Source organism: Phodopus roborovskii, unplaced genomic scaffold (genome assembly GCF_943737965.1).
Source record: "Phodopus roborovskii unplaced genomic scaffold, PHOROB, whole genome shotgun sequence".
NCBI lineage: Eukaryota > Metazoa > Chordata > Mammalia > Rodentia > Cricetidae > Phodopus > Phodopus roborovskii.
In genome coordinates, this window is record NW_026126545.1 from 342424 (window position 1) to 363821 (window position 21398).

The window sequence follows — 21398 nt, forward strand, 5'->3', positions numbered from 1 at the left end:
ACACACTAGTCTGGTTTACAAGAGCTAGTTTCAGGACAGCCTTCAAAGCCACAGAGAAACCGTGTATCAAAAAATCAAACCAAACCAAACAAAAAACCCTATATATTCCAACCTGACAAAATAAGTGAAGTATCTCTTTTAAAACATCAGACTTCTTTAAAACGTTTAAAAATTCACATCTCTACACTGTTACCAATGTTTCTTCGCTAGTCTTAAGTTGCCTGTTAGGGTCATTATGCTCATGCTATTTAGAATTTGGCATGAGGCATTTCTGATAATACGCCATCCTCCAGCTGTGATAGAGCAATGCTATGGTGACACCAAGAAAGCAGTCATCTTCCTTGTGGAGATGGCACAGAGAAGGAAGGCTAGTGGACATTCCGTGAGGACAGGACAATATCTGGGACACACAGGTTCTTACTTAGCATGGTACTCAGGGTAGGGAGGCCCAGTAAAGGCTTCCTGAACAATATCTTTAGGTATTTACACCATTGTTACACAAAAATCCGCAAGGTGAAGATTGTCCTACCCCTCTCCTAGCAGTAACCAAGCAAGTGAGACATAAGCATATCTACCGGCAGACAAAGTAATGGGGGAAGGGCTCAGGATAGGTAAACCTGTGCTCTCACTTCAAAACTGGAAAATCACGAGTGTTATGATTCTCTCCTCATCAATGCTTCCCACTCAGAAGAATACAGTTTTAAAAGGAATCCATTTATCCCACCTCAAATTTTTTGGTGTATCTTTTTTTCCCCTTAAAGCATAATGAGCTTGTCAGAGTTTCCATGGTGACCACAGGGTACCATGGAAACTGATAGATTTAGCTACACTAAAAGAATAAATAAAATAGGCAGGCATTTACTTGACTGTGGTGACAACCCTCCTAGATGGGAGAAGAGATGCAGCTAGCATTTAACCTGCTTGTTCTTCCCAATCTGCACCTCATGACAACATGAATTCTTCTTCCTGAACTCTCCTACTGACCCGTGCTGCCTTGATTCTGTTCTCCTCAAGACTCACAGTTCACATATTGGTTTCCCTTCCAGCTAGCTGGCTGCATGTCACCAGTAACTGTTAGAAATGCAATACAGTGTGAAGCCTGGAGGTGTTACAACACACAACAGTGACCAAGGGGACTTCTGCTGAACTGAGTGTGCAATCCCACAGTTGACCATGGCAAATCCGTGAGGCAGGAAACTCGGAGTCAAGACCCAGGTCCATTCTGTGCTAACTGGATAAGGACCCCAAGATTACTTTGTAAAATGTTCAAACACAACCATCTTGTTACTTCACAGGGTTATTGTGAGATCAACATGGGTACAGCAAGCCTTTCTAAACAGCGCTTACAGGAGGGGGCTGGGGATACAATCACATAACCAGATGTCACAATTGATTATACTTCAATCTAGTACTTTGCCTTGATGATTTAAAGGTTAGAACACATTTAAGCCAACTTTTTGAGGATTTGGGGGGAACATCTGACTCCATGTAAATTAAGGAGAATTGTGATCCTGAGAAATGACATGTTTCAGGTTCTTTATCTGTTTGAATATTTTTTATTATGAAACACTGAAAAATAGAATAAATGAAATGCAGATGTGTCTTACGTTGTAGTCCCAATGAGTTGTTCATCATTAACCTGACACTACTTTGCTTGTTAGCATTTAATCATCACAGCATGGGCGATAGAGCCTACTTTAGCTATTCAGTATTCACATAGTTAGCCCTCTGAGCACCGCATATTGGCCAGGCACTAGCTAAAGGAGATCAATGGACAGGAAGGAAGGGAAGAGATATGGTCCTTGTCGTCTGAAGATACTGAGGGAAAAAAAAAGCAGAGCAACATCCCAAAGGAACACTTGACATCCGAGAGAGCAGAGGGATACGTACAGATGCCCAGGATGAGTAGGATGGGGTCCTTAACTCAACTCAAGTGTTTAGAGGTGGGGAGTCCTAAGAAATGCAGGCATGATGCCAGCTGGTAAAGGGGAGCAGGGCAGATCTATGACCTGTGGGAGAGGCATGGGGAATGATTCCGAAAAAGCAACCAGTGGCTACCTCAGAAATTTTCTCTCCCAGTGCAGAGGTCTCTTTCTTTCTCCTTTTTTCTAATGAAAGAAAGTGAAATGTGGGGAGTCTTAGTTAGTTTCTTCTATTGCTGTGATAAAAACTATGACAAAAAGCAGTTTAGGGAGTCTAGGGTTTATTTCAGTTTATGGTTCCACATTGTAGTCCATTAACAAAGAAAGTCGGGGCAGGAACCTGGAGTCAGTAACTGAGGAAGAAGCTATGGAGGGGCATTGTTTACTGGCTTGCTCTTCATAGTTTGTCAGTTTGCTGTCTTATACATCCCAAGTGTCCAGGGATAGCATCACCCATAGTGGGCTGGGCCCTCCCACATAAATCTTTGATGGGGAAAAAAAAGCCATTTTTTCTCAATGGAGGTTCCTGCTTCCCAAATGACTCTGGTCTATGTCAAATTAACATGAAAGCAGCCATCACAGGGGTTTGGACCCTGGGGATGCTAATACTATGCTCTGAAGGCAAGTAAAATAATTTTGTACTCCTTCCTTCCTCCAAACCTCAGTATCCTGCAGACACCAGGATGAGATCCAAAATTGCAGGGAGCCCCCAAGTCTGAGGGTGGAGAGTCAGAAATGAGTGGGAAGACCATGACTTTTGAGCTGGCTCTTGGAGTTCTGCATCCTGAGCCTATGTGCCAACAACTTGCCTGAGAATAGAAAGGAACCATGCACCTCTCAAAAGAGCTAGCACTTAACTCATCTTGTAGGATGCTAATTCATGTCACCCAGGGACCCATGCCATTCCTCTGTTTAAGATTCACTATATATAGAGCTATGCAATGTTTATTTATCCTATGAAGCACATGGTAATAGCATGAGTGAGCATCAAAACAAAATTCTATATTGATTCCATTATCTGAGAAGAATAATTTCCATTGTTCCAATGTCCCTTTCCAATTGTACATGCTTAGAGCCTTTCATGACTTGAATTATAGCACAGATGGCATTTTATAAAGTTAGCATGGTGTTATACTTGTGGTTACATATTTACCTATTAACAACTGTATAGTACATTGTATGTAGGCTAGTCTTGAGCTGAGGAGTTCAAGGGATCCTCTTCTCTTGGCATCCCAGTAGCTGGGATTGCAGGCTTGTGCCCAGGTATAGTGTATTGCATATTAGGTCACAAATCTGGCCTTAACTGTTGGAACTGAACCGATTAACTGTTGTGCTGGAAACATTAAACCCTCTTTCAAGCTACATCCGGACATTTTCTGCATCTTTCCTGCTGAGGTTTGTGTTTGCACAAACTTAGGTTGAGGTAATATTTCCAGTGTACTAGATATGGGGACATAAGGAGGTGGCTGCAGAGTCATGGTCACATGGCTGAAGTCTCCAATAAGTATGCATAAGGAGTGCTGTGGTCAGCCTGGAGGCTTCTGAATTCAGAGTCTGCTGAAGTCCAGCTTCAGAAAGATAAAAGTTGTGATGAGGAGGTGTGGGGAGAAGGGGATGAAAACACATCTGAGGGTTAAGCAGCTTTCTCTCCCAACCAGAGACTCTTCCTTCGATAACATATTGACGGCATAAGCCATTTGGCAAGCATCAGGCTATTTCATCCATGATTTCAAGAAAGAGTGGCTTCATCTAACAGAGCCCCAGTTCCCTTTTTCATTTCCTCATTAAATGTCCTGGGTGAAAAAGAAAATTACAGAACAGTTTTGTCTGAAGCAACATCTTCAGACAGCATCTGTCAAATCCGGAAATTTGAAGTTTCTCAAAGCATACACCTGCTTTTACAGCCAGTGGCTACAATGTGTTAGACAGTCTGAAACTTTCTTTTTGCCTTCACCAAGTTGCATGTAGCATCATTTAATGTCTTCAAAAATGTAAGCCTTACAAAGTGTCTTATAATAAGCATTTAATTGGCTGATTGTAACATTTTTCTGTTCCTTAATTTCACAATTGGGGCCTGTTCTTTTCATATGCTCCCAGAAAGGAAGATTCTGGTACTGAATTCTTTTTCCATCAACCCACACTATTCTTATTCCCTCTATAAAGGCTTCAGTATGGGGCAACAGGAAGATGAGCACCTGATTTCTTTCCTATTGGAGCAGCCCATACCCTGCTATCCATCTTCTATGCCACATACCCCAGGTAAAGGAGCTTTATAGTGGGGACAAGCCCATGGTGACACTTCTGACCTAATAATCCTCCTCCTCAGCTCCAGCTCCACAGAAGAGAACATCCTTGTGACATCTTGTATCCAGAATTGAGCAAGAACTTTCTCAGAATCTACCCTACTGGTATACCACAAATCCTTGGCACGTAAGGAAGACTCTTGCTTCTGTGACATTCCTTTCAGGCCATGACCCTGTCTTCAAAGTTTCCTGGAACATGAATATATTTCCCCAAGGGCTGTGTAAGCACAAACCTCCATCAAGCAAACAACCGCTCCTAAAAGTGAAACCGAAAGATGTTTCCCAGCCCTTGCAAACAACTATAAACAAGGACTCCTAAAAGTGAAAGCATGCTGGCCTTCGAACCCTTCAAACAGCCTCATGACTCCAGCTATCCCTTGTGCCATGGCCTGTACCAGAGTCATTGGCAGGTGACCCAGCCATCTCCATGTGCCTGGAACTGAGTTTTCTCAAATCCTAAGACTTGAGGGGCTGAAACCAGGGAAGGTCAGTGTAAGCTGGGATGAATTGGTGCTTGTAGACCTTGGTTAAACTGTAACCTCTCCTTAGTGGAGAGGAAGTGATGGGGCTGAGAAGGGAACACATGGATAATTTGTATGTCATGAAAAGCTCACACCAATGAAAACCAGCTCAGGTGCTGCAATGAGGTCTCACCCTTTATATGGGAGTCAAAGCAGATGTGTATCTCCATGGGTGTTCTGCTTACAGGAAAAGGAAATTATACCCATTCATTTAATAAATATGCAAGGAACACCAGTCATCCCTCAGGCACTGGACAGTCCCTCTGTCCTTCTGGCATTTCTGTTATGTACATCAGTATACATGCATGCGGATGGTAGACATGGAAATAAATTACCAGGCATGAGAAACCTCGTTTCAAATTGTTGTTCATGGAGTCCAGGAAATCTTATAAAAAAACAAAAGCAATGTAAGCTATTGCTTTGTTCCTGGCTGCCTCCCAGATCTGAAGTTAAGTCCCTATTGCTAAAGACGCCACACAGTTAGGACACAGGTGTTGAAGGAATAAAGCTAGAATTGATTTGGAATCCTTCTCTTTGAGGACTGACTCTCATTGTACCAAGAGGGGCTGTGCAAGCTGCCAACTGAGAAAATTCAATCAAAAGTCATATACAGTTGTGAAGCCCACAAACTATAACGACCAGCATGGCAAGATACACCCAAAAGTGCAATAGTGAACTTACATTTTGGAGGGATCCAACAAGTATCTAATAGGATGTAAGGCCCATTCAATAGGAGGTAATTCAGGTTTGATACTGTAAATCTGGCCAAATAAATACTCATTTCTCAGGAGGCCACGTGCCCCAGAGGAGAATCTACTATTGCCACTTTACTAAACCAGTAAAAAGTTTAACTACATTCTAAATACTCACTCCTGTATTCACAGAAAATCGCAACTCTCAAGGAAGCTTTCCCTTGCCGCAGAGACCATTACATAAATCCACAAGTGTGGTGTGTCCACCCCAACTGATTTATCCACAACACAATCCTTATATCAGTGACTCAGGGAGCATGAAGGAGAGGGAGCAGAAAGGTTTTTAAGAGCCAGAGGAGCAAGATGTCTGCTTCTGTATTGCAGGCAAGTTGCACCCATGAGGTCTCAGCAGTATAGTAGCCTACATGAGACCTGAACAGTAGCATCAGTTGACAAACAAGCTTGGATGGAGGAAATAGCACAAGACCTCTCCTCTGGATGGAGAGCTATGGGCAACTAATAGAAGCTGAGATGGAGAGTGAGTCTTCCCCAGGAATGATTATTTAGTTATCTAGTAACAAGCTGTCATCCCTAAAAACATATAGTTAAGTGAAACTAAATGGACTCAACAGGTTGTATTAAGATTTATATGTATGTAGTATACACATAGCAATAATAAAAAAGGGGGTAGGGTGTGGGTGATCTGGGAGGAGTTAAGAGGAAGAGTGGGGTGGTAGATAAATATGGTCAAAGTATGTTTTGTGAAATTCTCAAAGAAATATTATATTAACATTAAAAAGAAATGGTAACAAACAAATGGAAAAATATGAAACTCATAAGAATGCTATGAAGGCTGAGGTAGCAGGAAAAGGATAGATTAGTGGAATGAGAACTTCCTGGTGGCAGACAGCTAACTCCTGAGCAGGGACAGTTATTTCATGGAGCTACCATTTGAAGAAAAGCCCTGACAAGAGAGCTACCCCATTCGGAATCACAGGAAGCTGGTTACTGTGGGGAGCCGCTGTGACAACCTAGTATCCACACCCACAAGACAAATAAGCGCCCCGCCTGTAGGACTGTTGCCTGAAGAGGGAACTGGGACAGGCTTTGCTGTGACTTGGCCCAAGTCTTGTTTTCATGAAAGAGGAATTAAGGACCTCAGGCTCATAGCCTTGCAGACTGTCTCTAGATTCCTATCCACGCACTTCAGCTCACAGCTGTTGTTTGGCTCGGGAACTTCATTGTCTCCTCTTGTATAACTGAATAAGTCAAACTAGTCATCTACCGTAGACAAGGAAAGTTGGCCTTGATATTTTATGTAGGTGGGCACAAGGACTGAAATACTGACCTTAGGGGACTAGAGAGACTTAGGGATCCAGATTAACCCTTGGTTCCCTTGTGAGACAAGCTTCCAGAACCCCAGCAAAGAACGAACACATTCTGCATCCTGCAGACGCGGAAAAGGAAACTGGCCACACCATAGACCGCTTCAGGCGACCTTTCACTAATCACCTGTTTGTGCAAGTTCAGAACCTAGTGCTCAAGTTGAGGCGACGAATAGTCCTACGTGTGTAGAAGGCTCAGAGAAGACGCTTACGTGTGCAAGGAAGACAGGATTTCAATAGCTCAAGGAGTTAACATCCAAAACCAACGCAGGGGTGGGGACAAAAACCACACCCCACGGGAGCCAGAGCCAACTCGCAGGAGAAAAATCCTATTGGCATCTAGGAGGCAGGGAGCCAGCCCCTGGGCGCGGCCTGCAGGGGGCAGGCGATCGCCCGGGGAAGCGGGGGCAGGACGAGTGGCTGCGCTCAAGTAGCTCAGGCTCCACAGCCACAGGGACCGCTCTGCGCCCTCCTGCCCAGTGCACCCTCCTTGGCCCGTGGACTCCCGCTATACAGCCGCTGTCATGTGTGCGTCCCGGACGCCGCCGCTGGCACACATCTTCCGAGGGACTTTCGTCCACTCCACCTGGACCTGCCCCATGGAGGTGCTCCGCGATCACCTCCTCGGCGTGAGCGACAGCGGCAAAGTGAGTGGGCATGGGGTCCCGCGCACCGTGGACAGGTGGAGGGACCCTGGCGAGGTGCTGGCGCGTTCTGGGTTCGCTCTGGCACAGAGTGAGCGCCCTGGCTCTGGAGTTGAACTTGAGCATTTGGCTAATCTTAGGGAATGCAAACAGCTTGGGTCACTAGGTTTGTAGCCTGGCTGGGGTGGAATGACGCCTAGAGGTCAGGAGCTATGGATTACTAGCAGGGCACTGTAGGAACCCTCAGAAAATGTGGTTGAATTTCTTGGCCACGAAGCTGACGAGATGGGGTGGGAGGTGGCACTGGATAAGTGTTGTTTACTGAATTCAGCAGGTAGAATAAGCAAAAACACCTGGTCTCATTCACAGGATCAATCGTCAAACAATGCACCAGGCTATACAAGTTTAATGCTGGAAAGGATAGAACAGGAAAAATTCTCTCTCTCTCTCTCTCTCTCTCTCTCTCTCTCTCTCTCTCTCTCTCTCTCTCTCTCTCTCTCTCTCTCTCTCTCTCCCCCTCTCTCCTTCCCCTGTCATACACAGCCATTTACATCAAAACAATCGGTTTCATTTTAAAGTTCATAATGCCTTCTATGATTATAGATTTTTATACCCCCCTAATTAAATCTCCATAAGTGTTATATGATGTCTGATGCCCACTTCTTTGTTCACACAGATGGTAACTACATACATTAGCCATATCCTGGTCAGTTTGATAAGTGAAGTCATTTCGTTTTGGGGAAGAATGGGATATTTTAAACTGCTTCTCAATGTATACCGGTTTGTGGTTTGCCAGGTTAAAGACTATAGGCACTGCCGATTCACTGAAAGAATTGAATTATAACTTCTATTTGGAAATAACCAAATTTGTTATTCTTAAAAATTTGTTAGTGTGTGTGTGTGTGTGTGTGTGTGTGTGTGTGTGTTAGAATGTGTGTCAGAGAACAACTGGTAGGATTGGTTTTCTGCTTCCTCCATGTGGATTCCAGGGACTGAACTCAAGTCCCCAGGCTTGGTGGCAAGCACCTTTAGCTACTAAGCCACCAGGCAGGTTCCAAAACCTTGTTTTCTCATGGTACTTGATTTTTGTTGTTGTTAGCACATTGGGAAGCATGATGCTGTGTTTCCAAGGTGATAAAAGTCTCAGAGCTCACCTAATGGAGGCTCCAGTAAACCAGGGGACCTGCATATATCCATTGCACATATAGGAGTATGACCCTCAATTTCAGTGAACTACTTACTACTTGATGTAAGCCCCCAAGAAACCAAGTACAGACACTGGGAGACCGGTGATGGAAAGGAGATGCTAGTTTTATCACAAGAGCTTTTTGATTGATAGTTTTCTTTTTTGAAATAACCTTTTATCCCCTCAATTCTCATAGATACTGTAACTGACATGGCGGTAGGTTTGGGGATGATGGAAACAAGACAAGGGAGTAAGTTATCAGAAAACTAATCTTTTCTTTGAGTTTCTACAGAAGAATAAGAGTGTGTCCTGAACATGCAATTAGTGGTTGAGTCAGAAAGCGTATTCCTCTTGGAGAGTGCTGAGACTCTCAGTTGGGAGAGTGTGCCATTCCCACGTGAGGAGACAAAACTAAATAGGAATTGAACACAGAGGTGAGCAGTTAAGATTTACAGCTGAAAACCCCCTTGCCCAGGATTGTTAACTGATTGGTCTACCTCCTGGGTGCAATACAGTAAGTTGCCCCTCCCCCAGCCTTGATTTCCCTCATGTTGAAGTAGGGAATGCCTCACATTTAGGGTTGCTAAGACAAACTGCTTACTTATACATTGTTATTTAAGCATTCCAAGGTATATGAAAACCAGGATGTCCTTGAGGTGAGTAAGGTTCAGGCACACAGCTTGAGATGGATCAGGGGTATCTAGAAGGACTTGTGAAAATACTGGCTCCATGACAGCATCCTCAGAGATGCATAGGTGCAGAGCTGGATTCTTACAGGCATCTTTGGATACTCGGGTAAGGCAGTGGTTGAATCACATTCTGAGTGAGTCTGGTGGATCCATTGTATGAAATGTCCAATGCTCATCTCACTTCAGACCTAGGTCTGGGGCAGCATCTCACAGAAGGGACAGCTTTCTTTGTCTTCCTTCCCTAAATCAAACCTCTCATTTCCTGTCACTTGACTTTGGGTTAGAAAACGTTAATGACTGTGCTTAATTCATTCAAGTACAATACATTAAAAAATGAGCTAATTTTTATAAATGCAAAACAACAACAAAGCTTCCTGTAGCCAATATTTTGTATTATTTAGAATTCAGGGTGAAGTTTTATACATAAGCAGCCTGCAGCTTTTTTCATTAACTATGAAACACAGTGTGCTCAGATATTATTATTACCCAGTTCTTTCCACATACATCAGGGTCAAGTTGACTCTAAGGAATCTTCAAGGTTGGAACTTTCAGTGCACACTCACACAGAAGCCAGAATAAGTGTGCCCATGTGGTAGCAGCAAATTCTTGGTAGAAATGAAGCTCTGGGTAGGAGTGTTCACCTGCTTTGAGACCATAAGATGAGACATTGAACCTCTCCCAAGCCTCAGATCCCTTCTTGGTTTAAATCAGGTACAGAGTGAGCTGCTGTGTGGCAATATTTGCACTTAGTTGAAACTGCATTGCAACTGTGGTCATTCTGGCCCCTTCCTTTCCTGCTTCTAGTAAGCCCTAAGTCTCTTGCTCAGTGGCAGTTTTGCATCTTTCCATGTGGTGGCACCTGTGCAGCCAAGTGGTAGAAAAGAAAACCGAGGCTCGGAGCAAACCTTGTAGGCAGAGGCACAGCTGTAGGATCTCAGCTGCTCATCTTTGTGATTGTGTCAGCCACTCATGCATCATGACACACAAAACTGTACCTTGGAAAAGTCTCATGGGCCTTAGCTCCTAGGTCACTAGAATATTATTGTCACTGCTACTCCCACAGCAGTGAAGAAGCTGGTTAGAGTAGCTGTGCATCCACAGATGTGGTAGCTTCCAAAATGTGGCCCAAAGACCAAGTTCTGTTTCCCCCAACAGTCTACTTCCCTAAGAAACAAAGAGTTATTGAATTTAAAACTTACTCTTTGGGGGTTTAATGGTTAAGTGGGTAAATGCCTAGCTGCTCTTCTAGAGCTCTCAGATTTGATTCTCAACACCCACACAGCTGGACACAAACACCTGTGTCTCTAGTTCTAGGGGGATCTGAAGCCCTCTTCTGGCCTTTGAGAGCACCTACATGCACACACTCATACTCAGACACACACAGACACAGACAGACAGACAGACAGACAGACAGACAGACAGACAGACACACACACACACACACACACACACACACACCCCATGTAATTTTAGTCAATGCAACAAACTTGGGATAATAAAAGTGAAATGAGTCTTGAATCAAAAACTGTTCTCATCACTGGAGATAAACAAATGAATGACATATGAAAATAGCCTTAGTGAGGTCAATCTAGTGAGACATGTCAGACCTGCTGGGACTTCTCAGGACAGAACTGGTCCGAGTACAGAGGGAAGGTGTTCTCCAGCTGAACATGTTGTGATATTTAAATAATAACCTGCAGGGTGAATGGAAATCCATAAGCAGGTTGGATTCAGAGATTAGCACCTTTTAGATGGAGGAAATGGCCTGTGTAAAAAGTGCTGGGGTTAGAAAGGATGAAAGGCAAAGATAATTAGAAATCCATAGTTGAGGAGAAGGATAACACAATGTAAGACAGCAGGATGGTAGTGACCATGTAGAATTGGACAAGGATTTCTCAAGATAAAGTATTCACTTCAAGATAAAGATTGAAAAGGGGTATGGCCAGGCCCGGGAGTGAGGTTAGAGAAATGCAGTGGTTTAGCTAAAGCAGAATGTTTCATGAACTCTTAAGAATGCCTCTGCCACCTATTCCTATACGAATCTGGCCAACTCAACATTTCAATTTCTAATATATAAAATAATTCAATCATTATCTCATGAGGTGGTGGGAAGTGTTAAATTACTTTATAAGCATAAACTGTACAGAATTATTCATGACCTACAGGTTATCCAGGGCCAGTACAAACCAGCAGTTATTGCCATCCATGGAGAAGGAGGGATGTGGACAAATGGGGATCTATTTCAGCTGTATTGGATGGCGGCTTATATACACAGTCTAAATTCTAATTTCTGGAGCCCAGAGTGGTGTCTATAAATGTATGTGGGCCTATAAAACTGGAGGCAGCATCTATCCACTAATGGAAGTGATTGATTGTTGAGCTGGGTCTCAAAGGAAAGATCAGCAGAGAAAGGGTCAGTAGCCCTGGCAAAGGGTTCTTCAGTTCTCCAGATGACAGGATGAAAAAGTCCTAGTTCATGTGAGACTGCTTCACTTTATTGCTTTGCTAGAGTTCTTGGTCTGAATTACAAATCTCTGGCTCTGCTTGAGTCATCCATTTCTCCTGCTTGGAAGGGTGGAGATCCACCTTCCTGCCAAGCTCACAAACTCAGAATATTGTCCTAGTCCTGAAGAGAAAAATTGAACTTAACCACCCCTTATGAGGCCACTGGAATAGGGACATGGGTTTCATAAAATGATGCATTCATGCCCAAGTACCACAGGGTAATTCTCTGATTTCCTGTAGACTTAAAGACATTTTCTCCATCCAAAATGTTTGTGGCAGGGGTTGGAGAGGTGGCTGATGGGTAAGAGTTGTTTGCTCAAGTTCAAATCCCTAGCATCCACATAAAAATGTGGGCATGGCTGCACATGCCTGTGACCTCAGCATTGGGGGCAGGGGTTAGAGATAGGCAGATCCTGGGAGCTTGCTGACCAGCCAGACTAACCCAAAGAGTAAATTTCCAGCTTAGTGGGAGTTCCTGTCTCAAACAATGAAATAGAAAGTGATCAAGGAAGATAGAACCTTTTCTAGCACACATGGAGCATGTTTCCACATAGCTCTAAGCAACATTTATCACACACATACACACACACCACACTACACACACAGTCACATTAAAAAAAAGTGTTTGTGGCAAAAGTGTGGTGACTCATTCAAGAACCACACTACTTGTAATTAACACATCCTGAATTTGATCAGCCTCTAATGTACTTGGCTCATGGATATATCATGGTAGTAGCCAGTCATGGAAAGTCTGTACCCTGGAATTGTGGTTTCCTTTTGTGGATTCTTGATCTGATTGATTAAAGAAAATTAAAAATAAATGGATTCTGAAGGGAGTCCAAGGGACATTTTGTTAGAGTTTGAGAGGAACAGAGTAGGCATGCTGTAAATCTCAGCAGCTGCTGGGATGTGGAGAAGAAAAGATAATGGTACCTGTTGAGTTAGGGTCCAAGAAAGCTGTAGACTCAGTAATGGAGATCAGCAAGCAACTGTATTGGAGTAGGGTGGCATGAGCATCTCCAGAGTGAGATCACCTTGTGTGTCAGGGCAACTGTGCTTAGGATTTTGGTTTGTATCCAAAGAGATAGAAGGAGCAAGGGAGACACTATACCTTTTGCTTAGAACCCAGAAAGTAGATGAGTGGTAGATGAGTGGTTATCTATAAGCAATAGCATTGAGGGAGGGGTTCTTGAAATGTACATTATATGATCAATGTATCAGCTTTTGTGAAGGTTATCTCCTGTTGAGGTCATTGCCAGGTTCAGTTGGGTTAATCTCGTAGAGGAGGAGATAGTCAAATATAATGTTCTAATATTTGGGGCCAGTTTAAGATGTCAAGTCTCTACCCAGAGCCAGAGGTAGAATCCAGTTTCATTCTTTTGACTAATAGGTAACAAATTTCTGTTAATTGGCATTAAGCAATCCCTTTACTGTCTCTCCCTCATATAATATTTTAAATCTTAAGGAGGAGCCATTAGGATGCTTCCCTTAAAATTGGTATTATCCAGAAAAAGACAATGAAGTCTAAAGCTGACTATGGGCCAAGGGGCGATCCTTAGTGGCCTCTAATCCTGTTGATACCAATGTATCTAACTAGTAATTCTATTTCCAGTCATCAAGTCCTTATGTTTTTGGCTTTCTTGGTGGCTGATGATGATACTTGGCACATAGGAAGTAGACCCAGAAGTTCCCAAGATGTGTGAAGAGAAAGCCCTTACTTTCTTTAGATGTTCTCATGTGAGGAAGGATACCTGGAGATGTTGCTGTCACCCTCTGGGACTATGACTATACTAGACTGTTTCTTCACTGTGACAGAATATCAGAGAAAACCAAGTTAAAAGGAAAGCTTTATTTGGTTCATGGTTTCAGAGGTTCATGGTTGATTGACTTCATTGTCATTAGATCTATGGTGAAGCAGATTATGGTTGCAGGGACATGGGTTAGTGAAGGTCAAAAGGCTGATCACCTTGTGGTGGCAGTGAAGCAGAGAGAGCTTCCCCCATAGTGAAATCTCTAGAAATTTCCTCACAGGCACACTCAGAAGTCTCTGCCTTCTTTGAAGAGTTTAACTGCTCTGAAACTCCCCACATTGCACTTCCTTTGTGAGCTAGTGAAGTGTCTTCACTGTGCGAAGCCTTGGACACTTTATTCATTGCCTGTCTTTACTCAACTGCACCCCTCAAAGAGTCATATTATTATCACAGGCAAAGGTCCAGACTGTCTTGGGATGCAAGTCAGTATGAAGAAGCTTTCTCAAAAGCTCTGTCCTCCTGGGCTTAGGGACCTCAAGGGCCTTTACTGGGAAGTCTTGGGGAGGAGCTAGTTGTCTGGACTATGTACCTTCTCCCAAACATTTTAGGTGACATCTGTCCCCTGGGGTCAGCTCCCAATTCTGCCTCTCAGACAACTAGACACAATAAGTCATTTTTGTCAGAGAGCTAAAGAACTGAGGAACTAAAGAAGGGAGAAACATTGGGCCTTTGAGATGACTCAGTAGGTGATGGCATCTGCTGTCAAACCTCACTATCTGAGTTCAATTCCTGGGACCAAAACATGGGAAGGAGAGACCTGAATCCCCTACATTGCTCTCTAACCACACACACACAGTGTGGTATGTGTGCATGGGTATACATGTGTATGCATACACACATGACAAGTAAATACAATTGTATTTTTTTTTAATGAAGAGGAATTTCAGGAATCATTTGATGTTGTTAAAGTTAGAGAGAGGTCATTCAGTAATTAATACCCTACCTTACCCTACCTATCGAGCAATAATTAATACCCTACATATGCAGCCTCTCTGTAGGTTTAGAAGACAAGCAAAAGAAGGTTTTGAAGGTTAAATTGAGGATGGAGTTTAAAGTGTCCCACTTCTAGAAAGTTCATATCTCTAGTATTTAGAATGTCAGTTACAACTGGGAAAAAGGGCTGTTAGAGGTTGGGAAAGGAAGGCAAAAGTAATTCTGCTAAGGACGGTTTCCTGAAAGGCATCTGTTATATTATTTTCAAAGGATCAGTAGCTGCTTTCCTCATTGTTTTCTTCTGACTTGTTCCTGTATCAATGTCTCCTCAGCTACTATACCCAGTCATGCCCAGTCATGTTTCCCAGGGCTGCTCATTCATATTCCTCTCCACCACTGTCCTCTCAACTGTTCCTTGTCTCTTGACTAAATCATTATCAGAGCATCTTGTTTTCCTCCCTATTCCAGTGTTTCCTCCACATGACTGACTGCTATTTTCTTGGATCATGGGTAGTTCTTCTGCAGCCATCTGTGGCTTACTATCGACTGTGAGGTCCAAACGTCTTTGGAGGAATTCTAGACATGGCATTCTTTCTAATATTTTCCCAATGTCATCTCTCTGCAAAATGAAATAGGATGACTGTGACTTGTTCACACCATGATGCATCCATGAGCTGAGGATGATCAGATAAATTTTCCATGGCTCCCGAGCACACAGTGTCCTTTCATGTCTCCATGTTCTGGGCACTCATCTCTCAGCCTGGAATAGCCCTCCTTTTTCCATCCCACTTTCTACTCCACCTGAGTCAAATTCATATTCATTTGCTATATCTGATTTGTGAACATTCTAGTTCAAACTGTATGCTTCTGTTCATGTGGCATCTGTAAAAAGCAGAAAGTATTGAATATGTCCTAGCAAACACAGGCTCTTTCAAATAGTATAGGTGTTCAGTAAATATTTATTCAGTGTTCTGAAAAATTGTAGCAACCATTACACAATTTGTCTTCCTTTTGTGCCTTAGTAAGAACAACATTGGATGTAATTTAGTATGGTCTCAGGAGTGATTTTTTATTGAACAACAACAATAACAAAATGTTCAGAAGGCCATGATGATGATTAAATTCTGCTTTGGAAGTGATGTTATTTTAAAGAGGATTTTGTTTTATGGTAAGACATACGAATTGAAGATTACTTTCCTTAGTTCCATACCTATAAATGTATTATGCTTTTAACAGTTTCTTCTACAAATACTGAGTGCCTGATGTATACTATATGGTTGGTATACTAAAGAAGTAGGTTCTGTGTAACATCTCAGAAGTAACACATTCCAACTTCAGTGCAATACAGATTTTCTATTACAACTCAGGCAAAAGCCTTATCCTTTTTAAAATGAAAGTTAGGCTTCAAAATTAATATCATGATTGGGTAAGTAAGTAATAAAGTTCAGAGAAATGGTATGGCTTTCTTAGTGGGATATGGAATGAAGTTGTTTGAACCCAAATCTGTTTCCTCTTCAGTGTTTATATCTCTCTGGGTCTGATTTAAAAGACCCCCTGCAGGGCTGAGGCAGGACTTTAGGAGTTTAAACACTTGCCTCCCAAGCCTGGTGTCTTGAGTTTGGATCCCCAGAATCCAGGAGAAACATGAAGAAGTAGCATGAGGGTCTTTAATCCAAGCAAGTTCCTACCAGGAGAATAGATAATAGGGCTTACTTGTCTACAGTAAGAAGCAGGAAAGCAATAGACCCTGTCTCAAACTAGGATGGAGACAAGCAAACCTCAGGTTATCTCAGAAATAAAATTTAGTGTCTCTTGTCACTGGAATGCTAGATAAGTCAGTTTCTTTGTTCCAAAGAACAGGATGTCAATGCTGAGGCTTCACTTTTTAAGGTCAAACAGGCCTTAGTTTTTTGTTGTTGTTGTTTCTTTTTTCCCCTATAAAATTGAGATTTTTGAAACCAAGTAAGATAGTAGAATTAGATGTTTCCATTATTCAGAATTGCAGAGCTGGGAGGATTTGGCTTGGTTGCAGAGGACTTGCTTAGCATGTGCTGAGCTCTATGTTCAGTCCTTAGCACAAACATCTGATTGAAACAAAAGCCTTTTGGTTCAGGGAAACATATGAAACAGCCTCCCCAGCCTCTCCCACCTCCCTCCCAAGTGATGACTGTACATGGAAAATGACTTAATCCAGTTGAGCAAAACAACATATCAATGACTCATATTAAGACTAAAAGCACAACCTTTGGCTGCATGAATGGAGTTTTCTACAATCGTTTCTACTACCCCCCACCAAGTGGGAAGAAGGAAGAACACAGGATTTGTGCTAGATTTATGGCAATTGAAATGAGAATAAGGAAAACTATCTTACCATCCAGACAGGATTGGGAGCTTTAGAAGTGCCATGTGGTTAGGCCGAGAGTGAGTAAGAGGGACAATAATGGAGCAAGCCAGGCAAGCCAAACTCTTTTGTACCAACTTAGATTTTTTCCCCATATCTTTGAACTTTCCATATTTTGGTCCACACCCTCCGTCAACTTTCGCAGACCTGTGCAGATCTGTCTGAGAAACCTGGGATCTGAGGGCTGGAAAGAATGAGGCAGACTGCAGTCTAATGCTGTAGACAGCTTCATTCCAGTTCCAGTGTACTCTTGTACAAGAATGCGACAAAGAGAGCAATGATCCAAGGAAGGTCATTTGAGTTCAGAAAAACATGTCATTTATTTATTCTTGTAAGCACACAGTAAATATCAAGAGAGCAGCCCTTCCCCAGAACTTCTTCAGGAAGTTTAAACACAATTATCTGGCACATACTAAAGATTATAACTGGAAAAGCATGAAAACAAGGAAGAAGGCCATATCCAGAATCAGGGTACGCTAAGGACAGCACTCAGCTCGTCTGGATTGAGTTCTGACATCCTACAAGAATAAATGTATCTTCTAAGTTGAGTGTAAATGTTTGTTGCAGGGGACATGAAATCACATCCAAGAACAATTCAGGGAACAAAATGGCACCTCAGGTAAAAGGCCCTCTGCCTTTTCCCCCTGGAGCCTGTCTCACAGTTCCCTGAGGCATTGTTCACTGTCATTCTTTAGACCATGTTCCAATAACCCTCAATGTCAGACCTCCTCCTCCTCTATGCTCCTCTCCCAGAGATCCCCACTGTCCTTTTATAGTGCTGTCACAGCTCAAGCAGACTGTAATGCCAATCTGATGCATACAAAAGCGCCACCACACGTTAGCCTCAATTTCAAGTATTTATGAGAATTTCATTTCCACAGCTGGGAAGTAAACCTTCGAGATGATTTCTGATACTTTCAGCACTTTGATGGGCATAGGATGTAACTGAAATAATTCCTGATTCCTTGATGTGCTGCTTTTTTGGGAATAGCAAAAACCTATCCAAGAGGGATGTTTATCATCTTCCATCCAGTCTTGGCATTTCTGTTCCCAGCCTCTAGATGTGACAATTTGAGTGTCACCTTGTCACACACACAGGTGTGACTTTTCCACAGAACAACCTAGAAGACCATCTGTAATTCTGTTTGACCATGTGTGCTGGTCAGTGTCCCCCTCCTTAGCTGTCTAGTTGAAGTGTCTTTGTGTAACTTCACTCTGGCATATATGTGGTAACTCTCAAGATGGCGTTGAAAGGGCTGGAGAGATGATGTCTCAGTGAATAAGAACACTCGCTGCCAAACATCAGGCTAAGCTCTGGAATCCTATTGAAGAGAGGGAGGAAGGATTGTAGAAGCCATCGGGGTCAAGGACATCACAAGAAAACCCAGAGAAACAATCACCCTGGCACTTAGGAGCTCACAGACTCTGAACCAACAACCAGGGAGCCTGCATGGGACTGACTTAAGCTGTCTACACACATGTGACAGTTATGTAGCTTGGTCTACCTGTGAGACTCCTAAGAATGAAAGTAGGGGCTGTCCCTAATGCTTTGGTTGGCTCTTGGGAACCTGTTCCTCCTGGGTAGCCTTGCCCAACCTTAATACAAGGGCAGTGCGTAGTCTTACTGCAACTTGATACGCCATGCTTTGATGACACCCATGGGAGTCCTGTCCCTTTCTGAACAGAATTTGAGGAGGGATGGGTTGGGAGGTGGTGGTCAGGTGAGAGGAAGGAATGGGAGGGGGAGGGGAAACTGCAGTCAGGATGAATAAATAAATAAATAAATAACTTTATGAAGAAGAGGAAGGAGAGGAGGAGGAACAGGAGGAGGAAGAGAAGAGGAGGAGGAGGAAGAGGAGGAGGAAGTACTGTCATCAGGTGCTCGCTACTACCTGTAAACCCAGCTTCAAGGGGTTATATGTACCCTCTGGCTTTGAGAGCACACACATGTGCGCACACGCACACACGTACATTAAAGTTTTGAAAAACCACCAAGGCTTAGCATTTTAATGAAGCATAGTCTTTTTGAGACAATTTATGAATAAGAAAGATGTGCTCTTACAAAAGTAGTTTATTTTCACAGGTGTCACTACTGCTGTGGTGTGTGGATTTTGTGAGTATACATTGATCACACCCTGTTATACAGCTGCATGTTGTAATCTGAGATGTAGAATATGCTCTGCAAATATTTGTGGGATGGGTTAGAAAATGATTATTGCTAGTAATGGTCAATCATTAAATGACCCCATGTCATCCCTTAAAGACTTGGTCTCTCTAGTGTGTGGTGCTACTGGAGGGTGGTGGAACCTTCAGGAAAGCTCTAGTGGGGGAAACAAACTCAGATCATGCCTTGAAGGAGTTGTTGTTACCCTAGTCCTTTCTACTCTTTGCTTCTTGGCCACTGTGAAGTGAGCGTGGCTTCTCTGCCATACACTTACACCCACATGTTCTGTACCTCTACAGGCCCAGGTATCCATGGATTAAAACAGTGAGCCCAAATAAAACTTCCTTCTTTGTAAACTGATTATTTCAGGTATTTTGTCACAGTGATGGAAGGCTGGTGAATAAATACAGTTACTATATGTCAGACACTAATTCAAACTGTAATTTAACTCAATGAAGGGTCCCTGGGAACTAAATATTATTTATATCTGTCTTTGTTGTTGTTGTTTTGTTTTTGATGAAGAAACAGTCACTGATAGCTTGATTTCCTTATTGAAGGCAATTTATGTCTAACAGCCTGATTCTACAGGCTATTTATAGCTGTTTTGCTATGGGAAAAAAAATAAACATTATCCTGGTATTTAATTGTTTGGAGGCGCATGATAATCTTAGGACACAGCCACCAGTCCTTGTGTGTTTTCATTGTCTTTTGCCTTATTGTCTTGCCAGGGGATTTTTCTGAGAAATTATGTCCATGTCAGTGAACTTTCTGAAGCAATTATGTGACCCTTCCAAGGGGATTAATTTTCCCGAAAAAAAATTAAATTTCTAATCATTCCCAATGACATTGTTCATGTTGTCATTATATGTTAGAGCCATCTGCTATCTTGTATCCCTGTACTTTGTCTTTGTAGAACTGAGGAAGAAACCCATACAAGCTAGACAATGGCTTTAGTCACACACCGAGTCCCCTACCCCCATCCAGTTAGGACAATTAGAGTTAGTTAAGGTGGGCTTAAGCTTTTGGAAGTGCAGGAAAGTCAACTAAAAGTTGTATGTGGCCAGGACTTTTACAGAGGGGAAGAATTTGCAAGGTCAGTAGCTGGGCTTGTTCTGAGTTTCTTTTCTTAGCTGCGTGATTGAATTTAGGATGTTATTCAATTAAACCTACAAAGGGTAGCTCTTGTGGCATCCAGCACCAAGCCTATTTTAGAACCACCATGAAGATAACATAAACAAGACAGTACCATGTCACATGAAATATTTCTTATTGGAATATATTGGTCTGAAAAAAAAAATAGTGACTTTAAAAAAAAGCTTGTCATTCAGACCCAAGAACAGGCGAGAATTCCCTGTATCTGAAGAAGACACTGGAACTCTGCCACCACTTTGCTTTCCCAGCCAGCATCCCTAAACTGTCCTAGTTAGGGTTACTGTTACTGTGATGAAACACCATGGCCAAAGAACTTGGGAAAGGAAGGGAATATTCAGTTTATGCTTCCCCGTTACAGTTCATCACCAAAGGAAGTCAGGACAGGAATTCAAGCAGGGCAGGAACCTGGAGCCAGGATCTGATGCAGAGGCCATGGAGAGTGCTGCTTACTGGCTTGTTCTTCATGGCTTGCTCAGCTGGCTTTCTTATGGAACCCAGGACCATCAGCCCAGGGATAGTACCACCCATAGAGGACTGGGCTCACCCCATGAATCACTATAGGCTTGCCTATAGCCAGATCTTATGGAGGCATTTTCTCAGTTGAGGCTTCCTCCTTTCTGATGACTCTAGATTGTGTTATGTTGACATAAAACTAGCCAGGACACTGACCATGATGGAAAGCTTGCCATAGTCCAAAAGTTATGGAGCTAGTGACCACAGCAAACTCCACAGACAGGAAGGACCCTTGTACCGGAACTCTGGGAGGGAGTGTCCTCTGCTAGTCTGCACAGCTGTGTCCCAAACAGGTTGAAAAGAGAAAAGTGACAAACATGTGCGACAAGTGTATTTTCATTTTAAGATTGAGAACTAGATATCAAAGATTATTGAGTTTGACTAGTAAATGCTGTTGTGCATGTGAGTGCATGTACTAATGTGCCAAGCACCTAATTAGCTTGGAGATCTTGGAATGGGACATTTATACACAGAAGCTTAGAAGTAGAATGCTGGTTGGTGGATACGACCATCCAAGAGGATGCAGGTGGTACCTGGAGATATGAGGACTGCATGACAGAGACCAGGAGAACAATTG

At 42.8% G+C, this 21398-nt stretch overlaps 1 protein-coding gene across 1 annotated transcript in view; it reads left to right on the top strand.

Moving 5' to 3' along the window:
* The first annotated feature begins 7254 nt into the window (after positions 1-7254).
* The window catches only part of Gda (guanine deaminase), a 64990-nt gene continuing 50846 nt past the window's right edge, over positions 7255-21398 (top strand). The window contains exon 1 of the mRNA XM_051200161.1: positions 7255-7470. Within this exon, the coding sequence (XP_051056118.1) occupies positions 7348-7470 (123 nt within the window). The 5' untranslated portion in view covers positions 7255-7347. The remainder of the gene's footprint in view (positions 7471-21398) is intronic.